At 41.8% G+C, this 24,105-nt stretch overlaps 3 protein-coding genes across 4 annotated transcripts in view; all 3 read left to right on the forward strand.

The window, feature by feature from the left end:
* LOC109569227 (olfactory receptor 4C12-like) overlaps positions 1–24,105 on the forward strand; it is a 177,282-nt gene that overhangs the window by 20,493 nt on the left and 132,684 nt on the right. The window lies entirely within an intron of this gene.
* The window catches only part of LOC109569951 (olfactory receptor 4B1-like), a 62,562-nt gene that overhangs the window by 20,485 nt on the left and 17,972 nt on the right, over positions 1–24,105 (forward strand). The window lies entirely within an intron of this gene.
* On the forward strand, positions 45–15,681 carry LOC109569952 (olfactory receptor 4X2-like). The gene has a single exon (XM_070804257.1). The coding sequence runs from the start codon at positions 14,752–14,754 to the stop codon at positions 15,679–15,681; it is 930 nt and encodes a 309-aa protein (XP_070660358.1). The 5' UTR covers positions 45–14,751.

Genomic DNA, 24,105 nt, shown 5'->3' on the forward strand with positions numbered 1-24,105 from the left:
AGGTTATAAAAGTGAAAATTAAAGAAATAATAGAGGACTTAAAATTTTTTTAAAAAAATTAAAAAAAAAGAAAGAAAGAATGATCGTAAAAATAGTAAAAATATATCTAGGACTTTCTCTGTTTTTGTTGTGAGTATTGTGGGTTCAGTTCATTTTTGGCTAGTTCCTTGGTCCGACTTATATTTCTCAAGATCTATAGGCCCCTTCCTATGTAGTTGGTAGTAACCACAGGGTTTTAATCTATTGCCTGTAGCTTCCAAGGTGGTTCCCTCTGTTATTGCTTTTTTTGTTTGCTGGTCTCTTCAGTGTCTGGTTTCCACCCTGACAAAAAGGGGACGGTGGAGGACACTTTTTTTTTGTTTTTTAGGCTCACTTGTTCAGTCACGCTGTGGGGAGGGAGGGAGGGATGCTGCAAACAAATAACACTGGTGTGTGCTCGCAGTGCCTCAGCCACACTGGGCCTGCCCCTGCTCATGGCGCGTGTAGCCTCCCTGCCCACACTGCTCAGGCTCTAGGTTGCTCTGCCGGGAACCATCTGTGGCCAGCCCTGGGCTGCATGCACCTCCCAGGTCCAAGCTGCTCAGGTTCAGGCACTCGGGTAGTCCTCAGAGGCGCAGACTTGATTGGGCCTGCGTTTTGTGCTCTTCCCAGGTCCGAGCAGCTCAGGTGATGAGGTGTTTGGCGAGCACGATTGCTGCGACTTATTGCCTCCCTGCTGCTCGGTTATCTAGGTGTACAACTGGTGCACCTTCTCAGGTGGATGTTGACCATCCAGACCCCCAAGAAGTTTTAGTTAGCAAAAAAGCCTGCTTAAGTTTTATAGATGATATCTCTCTGGGGCTGCGATTGCCCCCTTCCGGCTCTGGCTACCTGTCACCGGAGGGGGATGGTCTGTAGCCAGCTATCTCTGTTCAGTCCTTTGTTTCATGTGTGGGCCTGGCGGTGGCTTAGGTTAGGGCTGGCTTTTCGCGTGGTAGATATCCCACAGTCTGGTTTGCTAGCCCAAATTATTTCGCTCAGATAGCGCTCAGGGTATTCAGGCCAGATCCTTACTCTAAGTGATGCAGCCCACGCCACGCCTCCCTGCCCAGCCCCTGCTTGCTAGTGGCATGTGCAGGCGTCTGCGCTGCTTCTGCGCTGGGGGAGTTACCGTAGGGCTCACAATCCGCAGGTTTTAATTGTTTATTTTTCCTCCCTGTTATGTTGCCCTCTGTGCTTCCAAGGCTCGGCACAGATTCGGCAGTGAGAAGGTTTCCTGGTGTTTGGAAACTTCTCTCTTTTTAAGACTCCCTTCCCAGGACGGAGCTCCATCCCTCCCTCTTTTGTCTCTTTTTTTGTCTTTTATATTTTTTCCTACCTCCTTTCGAAGACTTGGGTTGCTTTTCTGGGTGCCTGATGTCCTCTGCCGGCATTCAGAAGTTGTTTTGTGGAATTTACTCGGCATTTAAATGTTCTTTTGATGAATTTTTGGGGGAGAAAGTGTGCTTCCCGTCCTACTCCTCCACCATCTTAGCTGTTCTCTCTCTAAGACAGTTTTGCATCTCTGGTCTGATGCTTGTAATGACAACTCTTGTTCTTTTTCTAATAATATTCCACTTACCCCTCAATCTTTGAGATATTTATTATCTGCAATGAGTGAGGCGCTGGGAATACAAATAAAAGTAAATTGTAATCACTACACTCGAGGTGGGGTCATAGTCCCATGGGCTCATGTATGCTAAGTTGCTTCAATCGTGTCTGACTCTTTGCAACGCCATGGACTGTAGCCTGCTAGGCTCCTCTGTCCATGGGTGTCTCCTGGAAAGAAGACTGGAGTGGCTAGCTGTTCCATTCTCCAGGGGATCTTCCTGATCCTGGGATTGAACCTGGGTCTCCTGCACTGCAGGCAGATTCTCTACCATCTGAGCCATAGTGGAAGCCTTTATGAGGCTCTTAGTGTGATATTCAAAGGCTCGTTCAGGAAACCTATGACAGCCTGTGAATGTACAGGTATCTCATCTATAAAATGGATAATAGCACCCAATAATTCCTTTATTAGCACAATAGTTGTTGAAGATCACTTTCTCTTTGGTTATGATATTCAAGGCACTTTACTCATATTCCTCATTTTGTGCTCTCAGGAGTCAGCTGAGTAAATAAATGTAGCAAGGTTAAAAGATTTACCCAGGTCACACAGTAAGTCTTGAGCAAGGTGGCGACCAGGATCATAAGTCTGCTTCCAGGGCTCTTACCACCTCCAGAGGACTCCATGACAAAGACAGAGTGCATGGCTACCAGTCAGGATGGACCAGGAATTTTGGGGACCAACAATCGATGGTTTCCTGGGATGCTGGGGAGCAGAGCTGGGGAGAATAGGTTGTTAGCATTCCACTCAGTAGTGTCCAGTCCTTCTCCAGCAGAACAGTGCCAGGAGCCGGCATATTGCATATTGAGTGCATATTGCATATTGAGTGCAGCACTTTCCACAGCATCATCTTTCAGGATCTGGAATAGCTCAACTGGAATTCTATCACTGCCAGGAGCCAGCGTGAGGAACTCCGCCATGACAAAGGTTATGAGGAAGGAGGCTCAGCATACGCAAAGGTGGGATTGAGCCTCAGGAGTCCCCCTGGAAATTCTCAAGCATCTACCCCCTAAACCAGAGTCTGCCTACTTTCTGCTTTGTGCTTTCACCTACACCTCTGACTTCACAGGGGGGCTGTCCCCCTCTACCTCTCTCTGAAAAAAGAGTTAGCTTACAGCTCCAGTTAATAATTCCTTGGTGTGACAGTGTTTAACCTACAAACTCCTTTGGAAATCCTCTAGCCTGCCTGAATAGGTTTTTCTGGCCACATGTGATTGTTCAGAGCCTCCCAATTGTGAGAGGCAGGAGATGTTCTAAACTGTCTAACACAGATTCCTTTGAGTAGTTAAAAGATTGATTAGAAATTGTATTGGTGAAGGGATTTTCACTTGTTGGGCCAATGTTTGCTGCTAAGTTTCCATATCCCTTTCCTGCTGTGTCCCTGGCAGTGTATTGATATAATTGGTGTAAGTAGTAGCTTTAATGTTTGTAACCTGGGACCCTTGAGTTAATTCTTTTTCTTGTTATAGCCCACCACACCTTTGCTCTGTAGGAATGCAACTTTATCTAATGCTTTTGGAGGGTGGCTCCTGACCAATCACCTTTAGAGAAAAATAAGTTTTCTGAAGAAAGGGTCTTAAAATGTTAACAGGCCTCCGGGCCAGAAGATGATGCAAATCACCTAAGCTTTTGCATATGATAAGTTTGCAGGAAGAAAGCCTGGCTTGCTGCATGACTCTACCCCTTCCCCCATTATCCTCTATGCATAACTTAAGGTATAAAAACTACTTTGGAAAATAAAGTGCGGGCCTTGTTCACCGAAACTTGGTCTCCCCATGTCGTTCTTTCTCTTACCTTCTGGCTGAATTATTCAGCCTCTTTTCTCCACTGAATTTCCTCACTGAGCTATCCTCATTCTATTACTCTTTATATCTTTGATAAATATTTAAATAAATAGGTCGCCTATGCCGTCTCTCCTTTGAATACCCTGGATCAGCCGGGGCTGGACCCCGGCAGAACAGGGACTGTTCCACATTAATCTCCTTTGCTTTGCCCTATTTACTCTAGACAGGGCCAGTTTGTTTAGGATGGAATTTGAAAAGCAGGGTTAGAAGTCCTACTGAAGTAACCATTCATGGATCATTAATTCATTTGGGTCTCAGTTTGTACAAATACAAATGGAGACAGTAATAATACCAGCTTCAGAAGGTTTCAAGGGGATCTTCAGGGCTTTGTATATTCTTATATCAAAGAATGTTGTTCAGGGGTGGCTGCTACCTCTGTTCCTTTATAATGTCTTCTAATCCCTTTTCTCTTCCTATTCCTCACTTTGTCCCTGACCTAAAGCCCTCTAATAACCATATTGATTAGTCCTTCCTCACATGTCTGTTGATCACTTAGCATGTGATAGGTTTGTTCTTTTTTTTTTCCAATCTGTTTGTGTTTCTTCAATACAGGCAAGCACCCAGCTCTTTCTCAGAAAAGTAGCTGAGCTGGAGGAACAAGACAAAGGGTTTCAAGGTGTGAGTGTGGATCGGGGTAAAGCCTGAGATGAGGGTGTACATGAGACATGGACCCCAATATCAGTGCCCACCCCTGAATCCTCACTCCTCACACATTCTAGGTGGGGCCAGTGAAGTTTGTCCATGGAAACAGGTCTTGGACTTTCTACCACTTCCAACCTTTTTTTTTTTTTTTCATTTCTGCCCTCTCTCTTTCCTAAGGCAAATATTTCCTCCCATTCTGTAGGTTGTCCTTCTGTTTTGTTTTATGGTTTCCATTGCTGTGCAAAAACTTAGAAGTTTGATAGGTCCCATCTGGTTATTTCATCCCAAAGTCACAGTTCAGTTCAGTTGCTCAGTCGTGTCCGACTCTTTGTGACCCCGTGAATTGCAGCACGCCAGGCCTCCCTGTCCATCACCAACTTCCAGAGTTCACTCAGACTCACGTCCATCGAGTCAGTGATGCCATCCAGCCATCTCATCCTCTGTCATCCCCTTCTCCTCCTACCCCCAATCTCTCCCAGCATCAGAGTCTTTCCCAATGAGTCAACTCTTCGCATGAGGTGGCCAAAGTACTGGAGTTTCAGCTTTAGCATCATTCCTTCCAAAGAAATCCCAGGGCTGATCTCCTTCAGAATGGACTGGTTGCATCTCTTTGCAGTCCAAGGGACTCTCAAGAGTCTTCTCCAACACCACAGTTCAAAAGCATCAATTCTTCGGCGCTCAGCTTTCTTCACAGTCCAACTCTCACATCCATACATGACCACTGGAAAAACCATAGCCTTGACTAGATGGACCTTTGTTGGCAAAGTAATGTCTCTGCTTTTGAATATGCTACCTAGGTTGCTCATAACTTTCTTTCCAAGGAGTAAGCATCTTTTAATTTCGTGGCTGCAGTCACCATCTGCTATGATTTTGGAGCCCAGAAAAATAAAGTCTGACACTGTTTCCATTGTTTCCCCATCTATTTCCCATGAAGTGATGGGACCAGATGCTATGATCTTTGTTTTCTGAATGTTGAGCTTTAAGCCAACTTTTTCACTCTCCTCTTTCACTTTCATCAAGAGGCTTTTGAGTTCCTCTTCACTTTCTGCCATAAGGGTGGTGTCATCTGCATATCTGAGGTTATTGATATTTCTTCCAGCAATCCTGATTCCAGCTTGTGCTTCTTCCAGCCCAGCGTTTCTCATGATGTGCTCTGCATATAAGTTAAATAAGCAGGGTGACAATATACAGCCTTGACGTACTCCTTTTCCTATTTGGAACCAGTGTGTCATTCCATGTCCAGTTCTAACTGTTGCTTCCTGACCTGCATACAGATTTCTCAAGAGGCAGGTCAGGTGCTCTGGTATTCCCATCTCTTTCAGAATTTTCCAGAGCTTATTGTGATCCACACAATCAAAGGCTTTGGCATAGTCAATAAAGCAGAAGTAGATGTTTTTCTGGAACTCTCTTGCTTTTTCCATGATCCAGCGGATGTTAGCAATTTGATTTCTGGTTCCTCTGCCTTTTCTAAAACCAGCTTGAACGTGTGGAAGTTCATGGTTCACATATTGCTGAGCCTGGCTTGGAGAATTTTGAGCATTACTTTACTAGCGTGTGAGATGAGTGCAATTGTGCGGTAGTTTGAGCATTCTTTGGCATTGTCTTTCTATGGGACTGGAAGTCCTTATCACAAGGACTGTTCAACATACACAAATCAGCATACACAAATCAATCAATGTGATGCACTTCATCAACAAAAAAGATAAAAACCATGTGATTATTCATTAGATACAGTGAAGCATCTGATAAAATTCAACATCCATTTATGTAAAAGCTCTCACCAAAGTGGGTATATAGGGAGCATATCAAAATATAATAAAAGCTATTTACAACAAACCCTCAGCCAACATAATACTCAGTGGTGAAAAACTGAGTCTTCCTATTAAAATCTGGAAAAAGACAAGGATGAGTACTCTCACCACTTGTTCCATATTGTATTGAAAGTCCTGGTTACAGTCATCAAACAAAAAAAAAATGGAATATTACTCAGCCATTAAAAAGAATACATTTGAATCAGTTCTAGTGAGGTGGATGAAACTGGAGCCTATTATACAGAGTGAAGTAAGCCAGAAAGAAAAACACCAATACAGTATACTAACACATGTATATGGAATTTAGAAAAATGGTAACGATAACCCTATATGTGAGACAGAGACACAGATATAAAGAACAGACTTTTGGACTCTGTGGGAGAAGGTGAGAATGGGATGATTTGAGAGAGTAGCATTGAAACATGTATATTATCATATGTGAAACAGATCGCCAGTCCAGGTTCGATGCATGAGACAGGGTGCTCGGAACTGGTGCACTGGGATGACCCTGAGGGATGGGATGGGGAGGGAGGTGGGAGGGGGGTTCAGGATGGGGAACACAGGTACACTCATGGCTGATTCATATCAATGTATGGCAAAAACCACCACAATATTGTAAAGAATTAGCCTCCAATGAAAATAAAAAAAATAAAAAAAGAAAGTTATCCAAATTGGAAAGGAAGAGGTAAAACTGTCATTATATGCATATGACATGACACTCTGTGTAGAAAATCCTTAAAACTCCACACAAAAAGCATTAGAACTGACAAATGAATTCAGCAAGTCAGCATATAAAAGAATACAGGAATCTATTGCATTTCTTTAGATGAACAATGAAATATCAGAAAGAGAAAGTAAAAAAACAATCCCTGTTAAAATTGCATAAAAAAAAATCATAGGAGAAAACCCGACCAAGTAGGTGAAAGACTTATATGCTGAGAACTATAAAACACTGATAAAGGAAACTGAAGATGATTCAAAGAAATGAAAAGATATCCCATGCTCCTGGGTTAGAAGAATTAATATTGTTAAAATGGCCATATCACCCAGAGCAATCTACAGATTTAATGTGATCCCTGTACAATACATGACATTTTTATGGGACTGAACATATGGAAGTCCCCTGCTTTCATTGTATTATTGTTGATTTTCCCCGTTAGTATTAGCTTAACATATAGGATTGGCCAAAAAATTAGTGTGAGTTTTTCTATAAAATCTTATGGAATGAACTTTTTGTCCAACAAAATATTTAGGTGCTTCAGTGTTAGTTGCATATATATTTACAAACGCTACACCTTTTTGATGAATTGACTACTTTATTATTATTTAATGACCGTCATCTCCTATTCCAGTTTTTGTCCTAAAGTCTCCTTTGTCTGATTTAAATATACAGCTATTCTGCCCTCTTTTGGTTTCCATTTGCATGAGCATTTTTTTTCACCACTTTACTCTTGAGTGTGGTGGTGGTTTAGTCACTAAATCATGTCTGACTCTTGTGACTCCATGGACAGTAGCCTGCCAGGCTCCTCTGTCCATGGGATTCTCCAGGCAAGAATACTGGAGTGTGTTGGGGGCCAGAGTGAGGTACTCTGCCTGTGGCAAAGGTCATGAGGAAGGAGGCTTGACATACGCAAAGGCGGGATCGAGCCTCAGGAGTCCCCCTGGAAATCCTCGAGCATCTACCCCCATAACCAGAGCCTGCCTACTTTACTACTTTGTGCTCATCTACACCTCTGACTTTACGGGGACCTGTCCCCCACCACCTCTTTCAGAGAAGGAGTTAACTTAGAGCTCAAGTTAATAATAATTCCTGGGCATGATAAGAGTGTTTTAACCTACAAACTCCTCTGAAGGTTCTCTAGCCTGCCTGACAGGCTTGTCTGGCCACATGTGATTGCTCACAGCCTCCCAACCATGAGAGGCACGAGATGCTTTAAACCTTCTAAAAATAGGTTCCTTAGAAAAGTTAGAAAACTATTAGTATAAGTATAATGGGCTGATTAGGAATTGTATTGGTGAAGGGTTTTTCATTTGTTGAGCCAATGTTTGTTGCTAAGTCTCCACATCCCCTGGCCTTACACACATTAATGAATATATAGAAGAAATAAGTATTAACCTTTAATATTAATCACGTTAGACCTTAGGCTAAGTAAATTCTTTTTAACTAAAACCCACTATACCCTCACCCTATAGGAATGTAACTTTATTTGGGTGGCATCTGTTTTAAGAATAATTACCCCTGGAGAAATAAGTGTCCTGGTTGACTGACCGTTGTCACAAGGAGAGGGTCATAAATTGTCAGCAGGCCCCCCTGGCCAGAAGATGATGTAACACCCCTAAGACCTCTGTATACATTTGTATGAAGCACCTGACTTTGATAAAAGTCAGGACTGCTGACCCCGCGTGACTTTTGCATAACATCTCAGTGTATAAAAGTAGACCATGGAAAATAAAGAATTGGGATCAGTTTCTCGAAATACTGGTCTCCCCATGTCGCTCTCTCTCTCACTCTGGCTGAGTCTCCATCTGGAGCACGGAACCCGCCATGCTTACTAATTATGCCTGGGCTTCTAAGATCCGACCGGGGAGGCCTCAGTGTCTCCTCTCCTTCAGGAGAACGGAAGGATGCCTGCGGCCTACGTAAGTGGTGCAAACTTCTTGTCTTGAAGTTTTATTGGTCTCCCGTGTAAACCAAGCTACTCAGCCTCTTTTCTCCACTGAATTTTCCTACTGAGCTATCCTCATCCTATTACTCTTTATATCTTTGATAAAATATTTAAATAAATAGGTCGCCGACGCCGTCCCCGCTTCAAATACCCTGGATCAGCCGGGGCTGGACCCCGGCAGGAGTGGGTTGCCATTTCCTTCTCCAGGAAATCTTCCCAACCCAAGGATTGAACCCAGGTCTCCTGCATTGCAGGCAGATTCTTTACCAACTGAGCTACGAGGGAAGCCCTTCTCTTGGGTGTAGATTTTCCTAAAGCTGATAATGGGTATTGTGTAACAGCATATAACTGAGTCTTCTTTTTATTTTTTTAAATCCTTCCAGCAACTCTGTGCTTTTGATTGGAGAATTCACTCCCCTTATCCTTACAGCAGTGATTGAAATGTAAAGAATTACTATTGCCATTTGATTGTCTTCTGGCTGTTTTCTAGTTGATTTTTTGATTCTTTTGCTGACTACATTTTTGAATTGGTAACTTTGCGTGGTGTTGTGCTCTGATTTCCTTGCCTTTATTCTTTTTGAATCTACTGTAGGTTTTGCTTGTGGTTACCATGAAGCTTACATGAAACAGCAGCACAGTGTGTCGATGGCAACTTAATTCAGTTGCATACAACAACTCTACCCTCTTACGTCTCCTTTAATGTCTTTAATGTTGTAATATGCCTCTTTTTATATTGCATATTCTTTCACAAACTACAGTAGTTGTGGTTATTTTTGATACTCATGTCCTTTAACCTTTATACTAGAGTTAAGCGGTTACACACCATTTGTTACAGTATTAGATTTTCAGAAATTGACTATACATTTTCTTTATTCAGTGTGTTATATATTTTTCATATATTTTCATGTTCTACCTAATGTTTTCTACTTTAGCCAAACAAACTGTCTGTATTTCTTGTAAGATAGGTGGAATTGAATTTTTTTAGCTATTTGTCTGAGAAAGTCTTTTTTCCCTTTATTACTGAGTGATAACTTTTCTGGATAGAGTATTCTGTGTTGGAAAATTTTTTTTTGTTGTTCAATAATTTCAGAATATCAATTCATTTTCTACAGGCCTCTAAGATTTTGGCTGAGAAATCTTTTGATAATCTCATGGAGGTCCTTTGCAGGCTTCAAACTTCTTTCCTCTTGCTGCTTTTAGGATTCACTCGTGACTTTTACAATTTTATTATAATGTGTCTTGAGAAGGTAATTTTGGATTGGCATAATGAGTTTTGTCTGCCTCTTGCCCCATACATCTGTGGATGAGACTCTTCTCAAGTTCCTTGGCATATGGAGCTGGATCCCACATGTCCCATAGATGGACTTCTTCATGGGTAGATGCCAAATATTTATTGTTAAATGAAGGGAGGAGACAAAAGTGAGGGTGTCTTAAGCCACCATGATGCTGCTGTCACTCTATATTTTCAGGCATTTGAGGCAATTCAGTCCTTCTGTTTTAAGGCTCCTTTGGCCAGTTTTGCTGAATAGTTTTTGCTTACCAGGCACAGTACTTGGCACAATATAGCTGCTTAATAAATATTTGTTACATAGATATTGTCTGTAACATAGCACCTCTCCTATTTTTTATGCTAAATATGCTTATATGGTTGACTCTTGAAACACGTGGATTTGAACTATGCAGGGCCACTTATATGAGGTTTATTTCCAATAAGTATATTGAAAAATTTTTGGAGATTTGTGACAGTTTGAAAAACTTTAGAGGAACCATGTAGCACAGAAATACCTTGAAAATTATGAAAAAGTTAGGTATGTCATTAGTAAAATACACATGAATAGATATGAATCTACTTTACCATTTGCTACAATTAAATATATACAAATCCATCACAAGCAGTGAAAATTTGTCAAAAATATGCACATTTAATATTAATATTACTTAAATATTGGAAGCTTTTATGTAATTATTTGCTAATCTTCTTCCTAGTGCTTTTTTTCAATATAGAGAATAATGATTAATTAGGTTTTGCATTCTCAAAGCGATTGCATTAAAATCTTTAAAACAATCTTAAAATATATCATTATAATTTTCTCCTTAATTATGAGTTGAAATTTCTCATCTTGTTTCAGCTTTAATTTTACTCAAGACTGCATTAATGACATTCATGAATAGCACTGGTGTAGAGTACATTGATTCTGCAAAGTGCCATTATGGCATTGGTAAAACATTTTGTTGCAGAGACAAAGCAGATTAATAAACATATGCAATCAAAGTCCAGTTTTAATAAACACCAATTCAGATTTTTGTTTCCTCTTTAGCAGGGTATCTGAATAGCAATAGTATTGTGATTTGGCTCAGATAAGCTATGCAGCAGAGGCTATCCTGTGCATTATAGGATGTTTCTTAGCATCTCTGGCCTCTGCCCACTAGATGCTAATAACACCTCCTCCCCTGCAGGTTGGTTCAATGAAAAATGTGTCCAGATATTGCCAAATATACTCTTGAAGGCAAAAACTGCTCACAGTTGAGATCTACTCTTCTGTACCCTCATCCACACCAAAGGCCAGTAGAAGTGCTATCTCAGTTTACTGACACCACCCATACCAGACCACCTGATCTGCCTCTTGAGAAATCTGTATGCAGGTCAGGAAGCAACAGTTAGAACTGGACATGGAACAACAGACTGGTTCCAAATAGGAAAAGGAGTACGTCAAGGCTGTATATTGTCACCCTGCTTATTTAACTTCTATGCAGAGTACATCATGAAAAACACGGGGCTGGAAGAAACACAAGCTGGAATCAAGATTGCCGGGAGAAATATCAATAACCTCAGATATGCAGATGACACCACCCTTATGGCAGAAAGTGAAGAGGAACTCAAAAGCTTCTTGATGAAAGTGAAAGAGGAGAGTGAAAAAGTTGGCTTAAAGCTCAACATTCAGAAAACGAAGATCATGGCATCCGGTCCCATCACTTCATGGGAAATAGATGGGGAAACAGTGGAAACAGTATCAGACTTTATTTTTCTGGGCTCCAAAATCACAGCAGATGGTGACTGCAGCCATGAAATTAAAAGACGCTTACTCCTTGGAGGGAAAGTTATGACCAACCTAGATAGCATATTGAAAAGCAGAGACATTACTTTGCCAACAAAGGTCCGTCTAGTCAAGGCTATGGTTTTTCCTGTGGTCATGTATGGATGTGAGAGTTGGACTGTGAAGAAGGCTGAGCGCCGAAGAATTGATGCTTTTGAACTGTGGTGTTGGAGAAGACTCTTGAGAGTCCCTTGGACTGCAAGGAGATGCAACCAGTCCATTCTGAAGGAGATCAGCCCTGGGATTTCTTTGGAAGGAATGATGCTAAAGCTGAAACTCCAGTACTTTGGCCACCTCATGCGAAGAGTTGACTCATTGGAAAAGACTCTGATGCTGGGAGGGATTGGGGTCAGGAGGAGAAGGGGATGACAGAGGATGAGATGGCTGGATGGCATCACTGACTCGATGGATGTGAGTCTGGGTGAACTCCGGGAGTTGGTGATGGACAGGGAGGCCTGGCGTGCTGTGATTCATGGGGTCGCAAAGAGTCGGACACGACTAAGCGACTGAACTGAACGGAACCCATATTCCTTGGACCCATCCTTTGAACGGTGTCATTTCATGTAAAGTCAAATATCTGAGTTCACGATAAAAGCTGGATCTAACTGACCTCTAAACAGCATGGAGCCCCATAGCCTAAGTACCCTGTGAACACTGGGTGAAATTAATTTACCATTCCCTATTGATATCTGGAGTTATGTTACCTATGAGGAAGTTTGAGGTGTTAGTATCCAGGTCCTGCTTCCCATGAGGTAGGTGCCTGATTAGGAAGGGGCCAGGCATGGGTCTCTGGGGACCAATCTTCTCTCACTTGATCACCATGCCTTCCTCCCTGGTATCTCTCAGCTACGTGAACTCAGGCTGAGTCACCAGGATTCTTATATCTCTAGGGAACACAAGGGAGGCAAGTTTACTCTGCTCTTGTTTTAAATCAGCAGAGTGGACCTTCTGGCTTAGTCTCAACATTCCCAAGCCTGAGGCTGCAGAGGAGTGGATTCTCCATCTGGTGAATCCTGAGATGTATGAGCTCTCTTTGGTTGCTTGGCCTTAATGGTTTTAGACTGAATAACTGGGAAACTGCATGCTCTAGGGGATGTTCTTGGGGGTATTATTTGCCTCTCTGTGGTCAGAACAGAAAAAAGAATTGTGGTGAGACAGTAAACACTGGGGTGAGTTTTATTTTGTGAGCATGTGATGGTTGCTTTCAAAATTTCACTTTGAAAGCAAAGGGAATATTGTAAGACATCCATGGCATTTTACAAAGTGCTTCACATTGATCTGGTCTCTGCCTGAGGCAAGCACTGTGCTAGACACGGGACACAGGGATGGAGAATACATGGTGTTAATCTTTTGTTCTTTCAACATTTAATGAATATTTACAATGTACCAAATACTGTGCTCAGAAGCTAGGAAAGATCTGTATTTCCTGCTTATTCTATGCATATTCACTGAGTACTGTATTGTGATGGATATTCAGTTGGCACCAGAGATGGAGTGTTGAGCAGCTTATAATCTCTGCCCCAGTAAACTCACAATTTAGTGGAGCAGATGATCACAGAACACAGTTATAAGTCAGTGTGTAAGATGCTGTGATTTCAAAATGTCTTGAGAGAGGAGGTATCACTGACTGTAAGGGTCTATAGATTGGGAAATGGATTTCCTATGTCTGAGAAGCTTCCAAGGCAGCACAGTATATGAATACTTAACTTCTTCTGGGATGGGCTAGGAGGGAGATATATGGCATCTGATTGTGAGGTAGGTTTTATCTCCATGGAACAGTGTGGATTTGAGTCTCTGAGAGGGTAACTAACTTTCTAGATTAGTTACCACCTGTAGTAATTGGAATGTGAACCTAGGAGTCCAGCAGTGGTTTCTTCTAGGAGTGATTTGGTAAAATTCTCAAAAGATCTGAGGGTTTAGTGATGGTCTCTGCAGTCATAAACTCTATTGGTGATTTCCTTATAGCGGTGACTTGTGATAGTCCATAATCATCTGTTGCCAGTGTTCAAGGAAGGATGCTTTGTGGTGTGAGTGGATGTCACATGACTCCTGGTCTCAGGTGCCCTGGAGTCCACCTATAGAAGGGACCATGTTGATGCAGTTTGATCTCAGTCACCTTGACCACATCCAGCATGGGTGAAGATAGTCTGCTAACCAGTCAATGCACAATCGTGGCGATGTTTTGAGGTGTTGGAAGGCCTGCCTTCTTATAAGGATGTGTCATAGTCGGCATTTTGGGTGGAGAGTGGTTTGTACTTCTGTTGCCACTGAGGGACAGAAGCCAGAAAGAAGTGAAGGTACCTGTAAAGAGAAGAATTGTGAATTGATTGAGCTGGAACTTTTGCAAGGAACTAGGTCACCTGGTGACCGAATGTAGAAGCAGATAATTAAGTGAAGAAGCAGAAATAAGAGACCATGCTGAATGTCCAGGGAAATTTCTTCAGAAGACCCTGAAGGGTATATGGGAAGGTGAGACTCCTATTCTGAAAAGCAGAAAGGGAGAGGAGCAAAAGGAAGTAGGATGAAGGAAATCTGCAGGCGAAAGACAGAAGCACTCAGTGGCAATAGAGACAGTTACTATGGACACAGCAGTGCTGTACCTGCTGCCCTACGTCATCCAGTGAGGCAATCAGTCTCCTAATAGACTTCTCCTAGTTCAGCCTCTGGTCCACTAGTCCAATTTCTGCATACCAAGCATACCTGCATACCAAGCCTTTGGGTCCACTAACATTTTTGATGATTACTCATTGTCTGTTGAGCAAACCCCAAAGTCCATAATAGTCCTTTGTGAATTGGTACTAGATCCTGTCTCCAACTTTATGGTTGCTATTCTTCACTTTACTCCAGCCTCGCTCAAATTTCTATAGTTTGCACTTCCTCCATGGCTTCCTTGCAGTGTTCTTTCCTTCTTTTCTAAATAACTAAATCCTACTTATCATTCAGTACCCAGCTCACAAGCTTCTCACACTTAAAACAGATTGTTATGTAAATTTCCCACTTAATGTAGGAGTCTTGTTTCCTGTCATTTCAGATCACCCTTCCAAATTCCTGCCTCCTGGTGGCTGTATCATGGCTAAAACACACAATGTGACAGAATTCATTTTCCTGGGACTTTCTTCCAATCCAGAGGTGCAGAAAGTCTGCTTTGTGATGTTTCTGCTCCTGTACACAGCCATTGTGCTGGGGAATCTCCTCATTGTCCTCACTGTCATGAGCAGCAGAAGCCTTGGTTCCCCCATGTACTTCTTCCTGAGCTACCTGTCCTTTGTGGAGATCTGCTACGCCTCGACGACAGTCCCCAAACTCATCTCAGATCTGCTGGCTGAGAGGAAAGCCATACCTCTGTGGGGCTGCATGTCACAGTTTTTCTTTATCCACTTGTTTGGTGGCACTGAGGCTTTCTTGCTCACTGTGATGGCCTATGACCGCTACGTGGCCATCTGCAAGCCCCTCAGCTACACCACCATCATGAGCCGGCAAGCGTGTGCCTTCCTGGTGGGAGCAGCATGGGTGGGGGCCTTTGTGCATTCCTTGGTTGATAGCCTTCTCGTCTTCCGCTTGCCCTTCTGTGGCCCCAATGTGATCGACCACTATTTCTGTGACGTGCTTCCCCTGCTCAAACTTGCCTGCTCTGACACCGTCCTCATTGGTCTTCTGATCGTTGCTAACGGGGGGACCCTGTCTGTGATCAGCTTTGTGGTCCTCTTAGCCTCCTATGTGGTCATCTTGCTCCATCTGAGGACTCGGAGCTCCGCGGGGCGGCACAAGGCCCTGTCCACCTGTGGGGCCCACGTCACTGTGGTCACCTTGTTCTTTGGGCCCTGCATCTTCATCTATCTGAGACCTTCTACCACCCTGTCTGTGGACAAGACGGTGGCTGTGTTCTACACGGTGATCACCCCACTGCTCAACCCTGTCATCTACTCCCTGAGAAATGCTGAAGTGAAGAAGGCCATGAGGAGGCTGTGGGTCAGAGCAATGAAACTAGAAGAGAGGTAGAGGCTGAGCTTGGTATCTTGGTATTAACATCCATCACCACAAATAGTTACATATATTATATATGTATATTACATATATGTAATATATATATATATATATATATATATATTTTTTTTTTTAACCTTGTGAGAATCCATTTTCCGCCCCCAGTCCAGCTGTGTTGCTTGTGGCATCTTAATTTCCTGAGCAGGAATGGAGACTGCATCCTCATCATTGAAACCATGTAGTCCTAACCATGAGACTGTCAGGGAATTCCTCTTCTTTTTTAAAAATCCATCCAGCAAGTCTGTGCCTTTTGATTGGAGAATTCAATCTATTTATCCTTAAAATAATCATTGAAATGTAAAGCCTTACTGTTTCCATTTGATGAAATACTTTCTGGCTGTTTTGTGGTTAATTTTTAATACTCTTGTTACCTACATTTGTGAATTGGTGACTTTGCATGGCATTATCCTCTTATTTCCTTATCTTTATTTCTTGTGAATCTACTGTAGATTTGCCTTGTGGTTATTATGATGCTTACATAAAAGACAACAAACTAGTCTACCTTATGTTGTTAGCAACTTAATTCAATTGCATACAAACACTTTACCCTCTTATAGCTACCAAATGTCTTCAATATTACAACATGCCTCTTTTTATATTGTGTGTTCTTTCATAAATTATAGTAGCTATGATTACTTTGCCACTCATATCTTTTAACTTTTATACCATAGTTAAGTGGTTAACACATCTATTACAGTATTAGATTTTCAGAATATGACTATACATTTGCTTTATTTTATGTGTTGAATAGTTTCCATATATTTTCATGTTACTAGTCACTGTCTTTTTTTATTTTACCATAAGGAACTTTTGACACTTCTTGTAAGGTATGTCTGGTGATATTGAATTATCCTAGGTGTTTATCTGTGAAAAATTTTTTCTTCTTTATTTCTGAATGATAACTTTTCTGGATAGAGTATTCTGGGTTGGCATGTTTTTTGTTTTTTTTTTTTTCAATAATTTGAGAATATCTTTTCATTCCGTTCAAGCCTGCAAGATTTCTGCTATGAAATCTGCTGATAATCTAATGGAGGTTTCTTTGCTGGCTTCAAACTTCTCTTCTCTCTCTGCTTTGAAGATTATCCCTTTGTGTTTGATTTTTACAGTTTTGTTATAATATGTTTTGAGAAGGTCATTTTGGATTGATATAAGGAATAATTTATTACTTTCATGACTTGAATGCCCAAATCTCTCTCCAGGTTTGGAGAGTCTTCTGTAATTTCTTCAAATAAGCTGTCTGACCCCTTCTCTTTTTCTTTGGAATGACAATGATATTGATTTTTTTTTTTTTTGATGGTCTCCTATAGGTAACATTTCTTCACCTTTTAATTTTTTTCTATTCAGCATTGGATATTCCAATGTTTCTATTCTGTGTCTGGGCTTCCCTGGTGGCTCAGATGGCAAATAATTCACCTGCAATGAGGGAGGCGTGGGTTTGAACCCTGGATTGGGAAGGTCCCCTGGAGGAGGGAATGGCAACCCACTCCAGTATTCTTGCCTGGAGAATCCCCATTAACAAAGGATCCTGGCTATGGGATCACAAAGAGTTGGACATGACTGAGCAACTAAACACATTCTGTATATACTGATTTTTTTTTCTAGGTCTACTCTGTTCTTGATGCTCTCTATTGCATTTTCTATCTATTGAATTCTTCAGAAATTCAGCTCCAGAATTTCTGTTTAGTTCTTTTGTATGATCACTAATCTTTGTTAATTGTCTCATTTTGATCATGTATTGTTTGCCTGATTTCATTGGATTGTCTTGCTATGATTTCTTGAAACTCAGTGAATTTCCTTAAAGGAAATTTTGAATTATCTATTATTTATCTAAATTGTAGATCTCCATGTCTTTGGGTTTGGTTACAGGAAGATTACCGCAATCTTTTGGTGTTGTCTTGTTTCCTTGATATTTTATGTTCCTGGGAATTTTGCATTGTTCTTCTTGCATTTGATTTAACTGCCACTTGCTCTGTTATTTACCAATTGCTTTAGGATAAAATATCTTTCATCAGTCTTGCTACTGATTCTAAGATGTTATAGATTCTAAGGCTTTCTCATACTTTGTATAGATGTACCAGCTCTAAACCTCTTGCTTCCTTTGTGGCATAATTCTTAAGATTATTTGTATTCTTTTGAGCCTACACTGTGTCAATGGAACTGTCTCTCTCCTTTTCCCCTGGATACAGTGCACAGTACAGGTTTATGCCCACACACCTGGTGCTATTTCTACATGTCCGCCTATCTGTTAGAACCTGATCTTGCTGTTGCTCTTGGGAGTATGCATTGGGAGTTGGCTGCAGAAGAGGGGAAGGTGGGAGCTTGCATGCACGTGTGCTGGGGATGCCAGTGGTTTAGCTGGCTGTTCCTGGATGAGATTTGCTCCATGACTTGTGAACAATCTTCCTGATGGAATCTAGAATTCAATCAGTATGAACTTGTTGTTCAGTCACTAAGCTGTATCCAACTCTTTGTGACCCCGTGGACTGTAGCACACCCGACTTCCCTGTCCTTTATTATCTCCCAGAGTTCACTCAAATTCATGTCCATTGAGTTGGTGATGCCATCCAACCATCTCATCCTCTGTCACCTGCTTCTTTGGTCTTCAATCTTTCCCAACATCCAGGTCTTTTAAATGAGTCAGTTCTTTGCATCATGTGGCCAAAGTATTGGAGCTTCAGCTTCAGCATCAGTCCCTCCAATGAATATTCAGGACTGATTTCCTTTAGGATTGACTGGTTTGATCTCCTTGCTATCCAAGGGACACTCAAGAGTCTTCTCCAACACCACAATTCAAAAGCATCAATTCTTCATTGCTCAGCCTTCTTTCTGGTCCATCTATCACATCTGTATATTACTACTAGAAAAAACCATAGCTTTGACTATATGCACCTTTGCCAGCAAAGTGATGTTTTGCTTTTTAATATGCTATCTAGGTATGTCATAGCTTTTCTCCCAAGGTTTAAGTGTCTTTTAATTTCATGGCTGGAGTCACCATCTGCTGTGATTTTGAAGCTCAAGAAAATTAAGTCTGTCACGGTTTCCATTGTTTCCTCATCTATTTGCCAAGAAGTGATGGGACCGGATGCCATGATCTTTGTTTTTTGAATATTGAGTTTTAAACCAGCTTTTGCTCTCTCCTTTTTCACCTCCATCAAGAGGCTCTTTACTTATAGTGGTATCATTTGTATATCTGAGGTTGTTGATGTTTCTCCTAGCTATCTTGATTCCAGCTTGTGATTCATTCAGCCTGGCATTTTGCATGATGTATTCTGCATATAAATTAAATAAGCAGGGTGAACTTAAGTCTGTTTAATAAATTCAAGAATCCAAAATTCCTCACCACCCATCTGCTTCCTCCTTCCCTCCCTATCTGTGCTAATCATGAAACCCCCCATACAATTCTCTGGAAGCTGTGAGGGTGAAACGAGCCTTCTCAGTAGCATCCTGCAGAGCTGGTGAAGTCATATGTTCACTCACCAGCTCTCCTTTTCTCCTGTGGGAAAATCACAGGCAACCAAGGTCAGCCCTAAGTTGTGCCCCTTTGGGGGAGGAGTGATGCCCGCAAAGTCAAGATGTTCATTCTTCACACCCTAGTGCATCCAAAGGTATATATATGTGTGTGTGTGTGTGTGTTATACACGAATATTGCTTCAATGGAGTGTGAAAGTTCCATTGAAAAGTCTCACCTCCACAAAGATTCTCTCATATGTAGGTGAAATCCCCAGTTAGTGTTCCCACTGGCCCTCCCATGACAGGGCCAAGAGGGGCCAGAACTCATTCACAGTCTCCTGTAGGCCACACGGCTGGTCCTGACATCTGCCTGCCTCTTGCCCCATGCACCTGTGGGTGAGGTTCTTGGTGAGTTCCTTGGCGTATGGAGCTGGATCCCACATTTCCCATAGAGGCACTTTTGCTCATGGGTGGATACCAAGTGTTTACTGTTAAAGGGAGGGGGCGGAACTGAGCGCATCCTATGCCAGCGTGATGCTGCCATCACTCTCCATTTTCAGGCATTTGAGGCAATTAAATTCTTCCTTTTTGAAGCTTCTTTGGCCTCTGTTGCTTAATAGTTTTTGTTTGCCAGGTACAGTACCTGGTATGATGTAGCTGCTCAATAAGTACTTGTTACATAGATGTTGTCTGTAACATAGCATCTCTATTATTCTTTATGCTAAATATGCTTACATGATTGATCCTTGAACAATATGGATTTGGACTGTGCAGGGTCACTTATCTGAGGATACTTTCCAATAAATATGTTGAAAAATTTCTCGAGGTTTGTGATAATTTGAAAGAGCTGGTAGATGAACCACGGAGCATAGAAATATCTAAAAAATTAAGAAAAAGCTCAAATTAAGAAATTAAGAAAATTAAGAAAAAAACATGTAGATATTAGCCTACTTTGCTATTTACTGCAAATAATACACACAAATCCATTATAAACTGCTAAATTTGTCAATACTTAATATTACTTAAATATTGGAAACTTTTATGTAATTATTTGCTTATCTTTTTTTAATGTTTTTTTTTTGTGTGTGTGTGTGTGTGTGAAATGAAATGAAAGTCACTCAGTTGTGTCCGATTCTCTGTGACCTCATGGACTGTCCTCTGACCATGGGATTCTCCAGGCAAGAATACTGGAATGGGTTGCTATTTCCTTCTCCAAGTGTTTTTTTTTTTTTCAGCTTTGCCAAGAAAATGCACTGGTCATAGCAAACACCCTCTTCCAACAATACACATGGACATCATCAGATGATCAACACCAAAATCAGATTGATTATATTCTTTGCAGCCAAAGATGGAGAAGCTCTGTACAGTCAACAAAAACAGGACCAGGAGCTGACTATGGCTCAGATCATGAACTCCTTATTGCCAAATTCAGACTGAAATTGAAGAAAATAGGGAAAACCAATAGACCATTCAGGTATGACCTTAATCAAATCCCTTATGATTATACAGTGGAAGTGAGAAATAGATTTAAGGGCCTAGATCTGATAGATAGAGTGCCTGATGAACTATGGACTGAGGTTTGTGACATTGTACAGGAGACAGGGATCAAGACCATCCCCATGGAAAAGAAATGCAAAAAAGCAAGATGGCTGTCTGGGGAGGCCTTACAAATAGCTGTGAAAAGAAGAGAAGCGAAAAGCAAAGGAGAAAAGGAAAGATATAAGCATCTGAATGTAGAGTTCCAAAGAATAGCAAGGAAAGCTAAGAAAGCCTTCCTCAGCGATCAATGCAAAGAAATAGAGGAAAACAACAGAATGGGAAAGACTAGAGATCTCTTCAAGAAAATTAGAGATACCAAGGGAACATTTCATGCAAAGATGGGCTCGATAAAGGACAGAAATGGTATGGACCTAACAGAAGCAGAAGATATTAAGAAGAGGTGGCAAGAATACACAGAAGAACTGTACAAAAAAGATCTTCATGACCCAGATAATCACGATGGTGTGATCACTCATCTAGAGCCAGACATCCTGGAATGTGAAGTCAAGTGGGCCTTAGAAAGCATCACTAGCAAAGCTAGTGGAGGTGATGGAATTCCAGTTGAGCTATTCCAAATCCTGAAAGATGATGCTGTGAAAGTGCTGCACTCAATATGCCAGAAAATTTGGAAACCTCAGCAGTGGCCACAGGACTGGAAAAGGTCAGTTTTCATTCCAATCCCAAAGAAAGGCAATGCCAAAGATTGCTCAAACTACCGTACAATTGCACTCATCTCACATGCTAGTAAAGTAATGCTCAAAATTCTCCAAGCCAGGCTTCAGAAATACGTGAACCTTGAACTTCATGATGTTCAAGCTGGTTTTAGAAAAGGCAGAGGAACCAGAGATCAAATAGCTAACATCCACAGGATCATAGAAAAAGCAAGAGAGTTCCAGAAAACCATCTATTTCTGCTTTATTGACTATGCCAAAACCTTTGACTGTGTGGATCACAATAAACTGTGGAAAATTCTGACAGAGATGGGAATACCAGACCACCTGACCTGCCTCTTGAGAAATCTGTATGCAGATGAGGAAGCAACAGTTAGAACTGGACATGGAACAACAGACTGGTTCCAAATAGGAAAAGGAGTACGTCAAGGCTGTATATTGTTCACCCTGCTTATTTAACTTATATGCAGAGTACATCATGAGAATCACTGGACTGGAAGAAGCACAAGCTGGAATCAAGATTGCTTGGAGAAATATCAATAAGCTCAGATATGCAGATGACACCACCCTTATGGCAGAAAGTGAAGAGGAACTCAAAAGCCTCTTGAGGAAAGTGAAAAAGTTGGCTTAAAGCTCAACATCCAGAAAACAAAGATCATGGCATCTGGTCCCATCACTTCATGGGAAATAGATGGGGAAACAGTGGAAACAGTGTCAGACTTTATTTTTCTGGGCTCCAAAATCACTGCAGATGGTGACTGCAGCCATGAAATTAAAAGACGCTTACTCCTTGGAAGGAAGGTTATGACCAATCTAGATAGCATATTCAAAAGCAAGACATTACTTTGCTAACAAAGGTCCGTCTAGTCAAGGCTATGGTTTTTCCTGTGGTCATGTTTGGATGTGAGAGTTGGACTGTGAAGAAGGCTGAGTGCTGAAGAATTGATGCTTTTGAACTGTGGTGTTGGAGAAGACTCTTGAGAGTCCCTTGGACTGCAAGGAGATCCAACCAGTCCATTCTGAAGGAGATCAGCCCTGGGATTTCTTTGGAAGGACTGATGCTAAAGCTGAAACTCCAGTACTTTGGCCACCTCATGGGAAGAGTTGACTCATTGGAAAAGACTCTGATGCTGGGAGGGATTGGGGGCAGGAGGAGAAGAGGATGACAAAGGATGAGATGGCTGGATGGCATCACTGACTCGATGGACATGAGTCTGAGTGAACTCTGGAAGTTGGTGATGGACAGAGAAGCCTGGTGTGCTGCGATTCATGGGGTCGCAAAGAGTCAGAGACAACTGAGTGACTGAACTGAACTGAACTGAATTGCTTTACAATGTTGCATTGGTTTCTGCCATGCTGCTGCTGCTGCTGCTGCTGCTAAGTCGCTTCAGTTGTGTCCAACTCTGTGGGACCTCATAGACAGCAGCCCACCAGACTTCCCCGTTCCTGGGATTCTCCAGGCAGGAACACTGGAGTGGGTTGCCATTTCCTTCTCCAAGGCATGAAAGTGAAAAGTGAAAGTGAAGTCGTTCAGTCGTGTCTGACTCTAGCGACCCCATGGCCTGCAGCCCACCAGGCTCCTCCGTCCATAGGGATTTTCCAGGCAAGAGTACTGAAGTGGGTTGCCACTGCCTTCTCCGGGTTTCTGCCATACAATAATGCAAATCAGCCATAAGTGTATATATATATATCCCCTTTCTCTTAGGCTTCCCGCCCACCCCCTGCCCCCATCCCATTCGTCTAGGTCATCACAGAGCATCGCTGGGCTGAACGACCACCACAGAGCAGCTTTCCCTAGCTATTTTACACACTCTTTTGCAACATAAAGGGTAATGGTTAATTCAGGGTTTTCACTCTCAAAAGCACTTGCATTAAAGTCTTTAAAATGATGTTAAAATGTATAATATTTTCTCCTTAATCATTAGTTAAAACTTGGCATCTCGTTAGAACTTTAATCAGCGTTGAATTAATGACATCCTGAATAGCACTGGTCTAGAGCACACTGAGCTTTCAAAGTGCCATTGTGGCACTGGTGAAAGCTTTCACTACAAAAATTTTAATACATATTCGGGTGTGGTCAAGACAGATTAATATAATCACATGTAACCAAAATCCAGCTTGAATAAATACTGCTTTGGACAAATTTTGTTTCCTCTTGAGCAGGGTATCTCAATAGCAGTAGTATTGTTGCTCTGGACTCAGGTAACCTTTGCTGTGGGGGGCTGTCCTGTGCATTGTAAGATACTGCTCAGAATCTCTGGCCTCTTCTCACGAGTTGCTAGCAGCATGTCCTCTCCACCCAGATTGGGATGATAAAAAATGTCTCCAGATATTGGGGGACAAAAACTACCCATGATTCAAAACCACTATACCTTATCCTCATCAATGGCCAGGAAGTGCTATTTCAGTATTCTGACCCTTGTGGCCCATCTTCCTGGGGCCCATCCTTGAAATGGTATCATTTCATGTAAAGTCACGTGATTGAGTTCACGATAAGCAGGAGGTGTGTCTAATTGACTTCTGAACAGCATAGAGGTCCATAGCCTAAGTGCCCTGTGAACACTGGCTGAAATTAATTTAACATTTCCTATTGATTTCTGAAGTTATGTTACCTACAAGGAAGTTTGAGATGTTCGTATCCAGGTCCTGCTTCCCATGAGATAGGTGCCTGATTAGGAAGGGGCCAGGCATGGGTCTCTGGGGACCAATCTTCTCTCAC

This window comes from Bos indicus, chromosome 15 (genome assembly GCF_029378745.1).
Source record: "Bos indicus isolate NIAB-ARS_2022 breed Sahiwal x Tharparkar chromosome 15, NIAB-ARS_B.indTharparkar_mat_pri_1.0, whole genome shotgun sequence".
In the NCBI taxonomy this organism is placed as follows: domain Eukaryota; kingdom Metazoa; phylum Chordata; class Mammalia; order Artiodactyla; family Bovidae; genus Bos; species Bos indicus.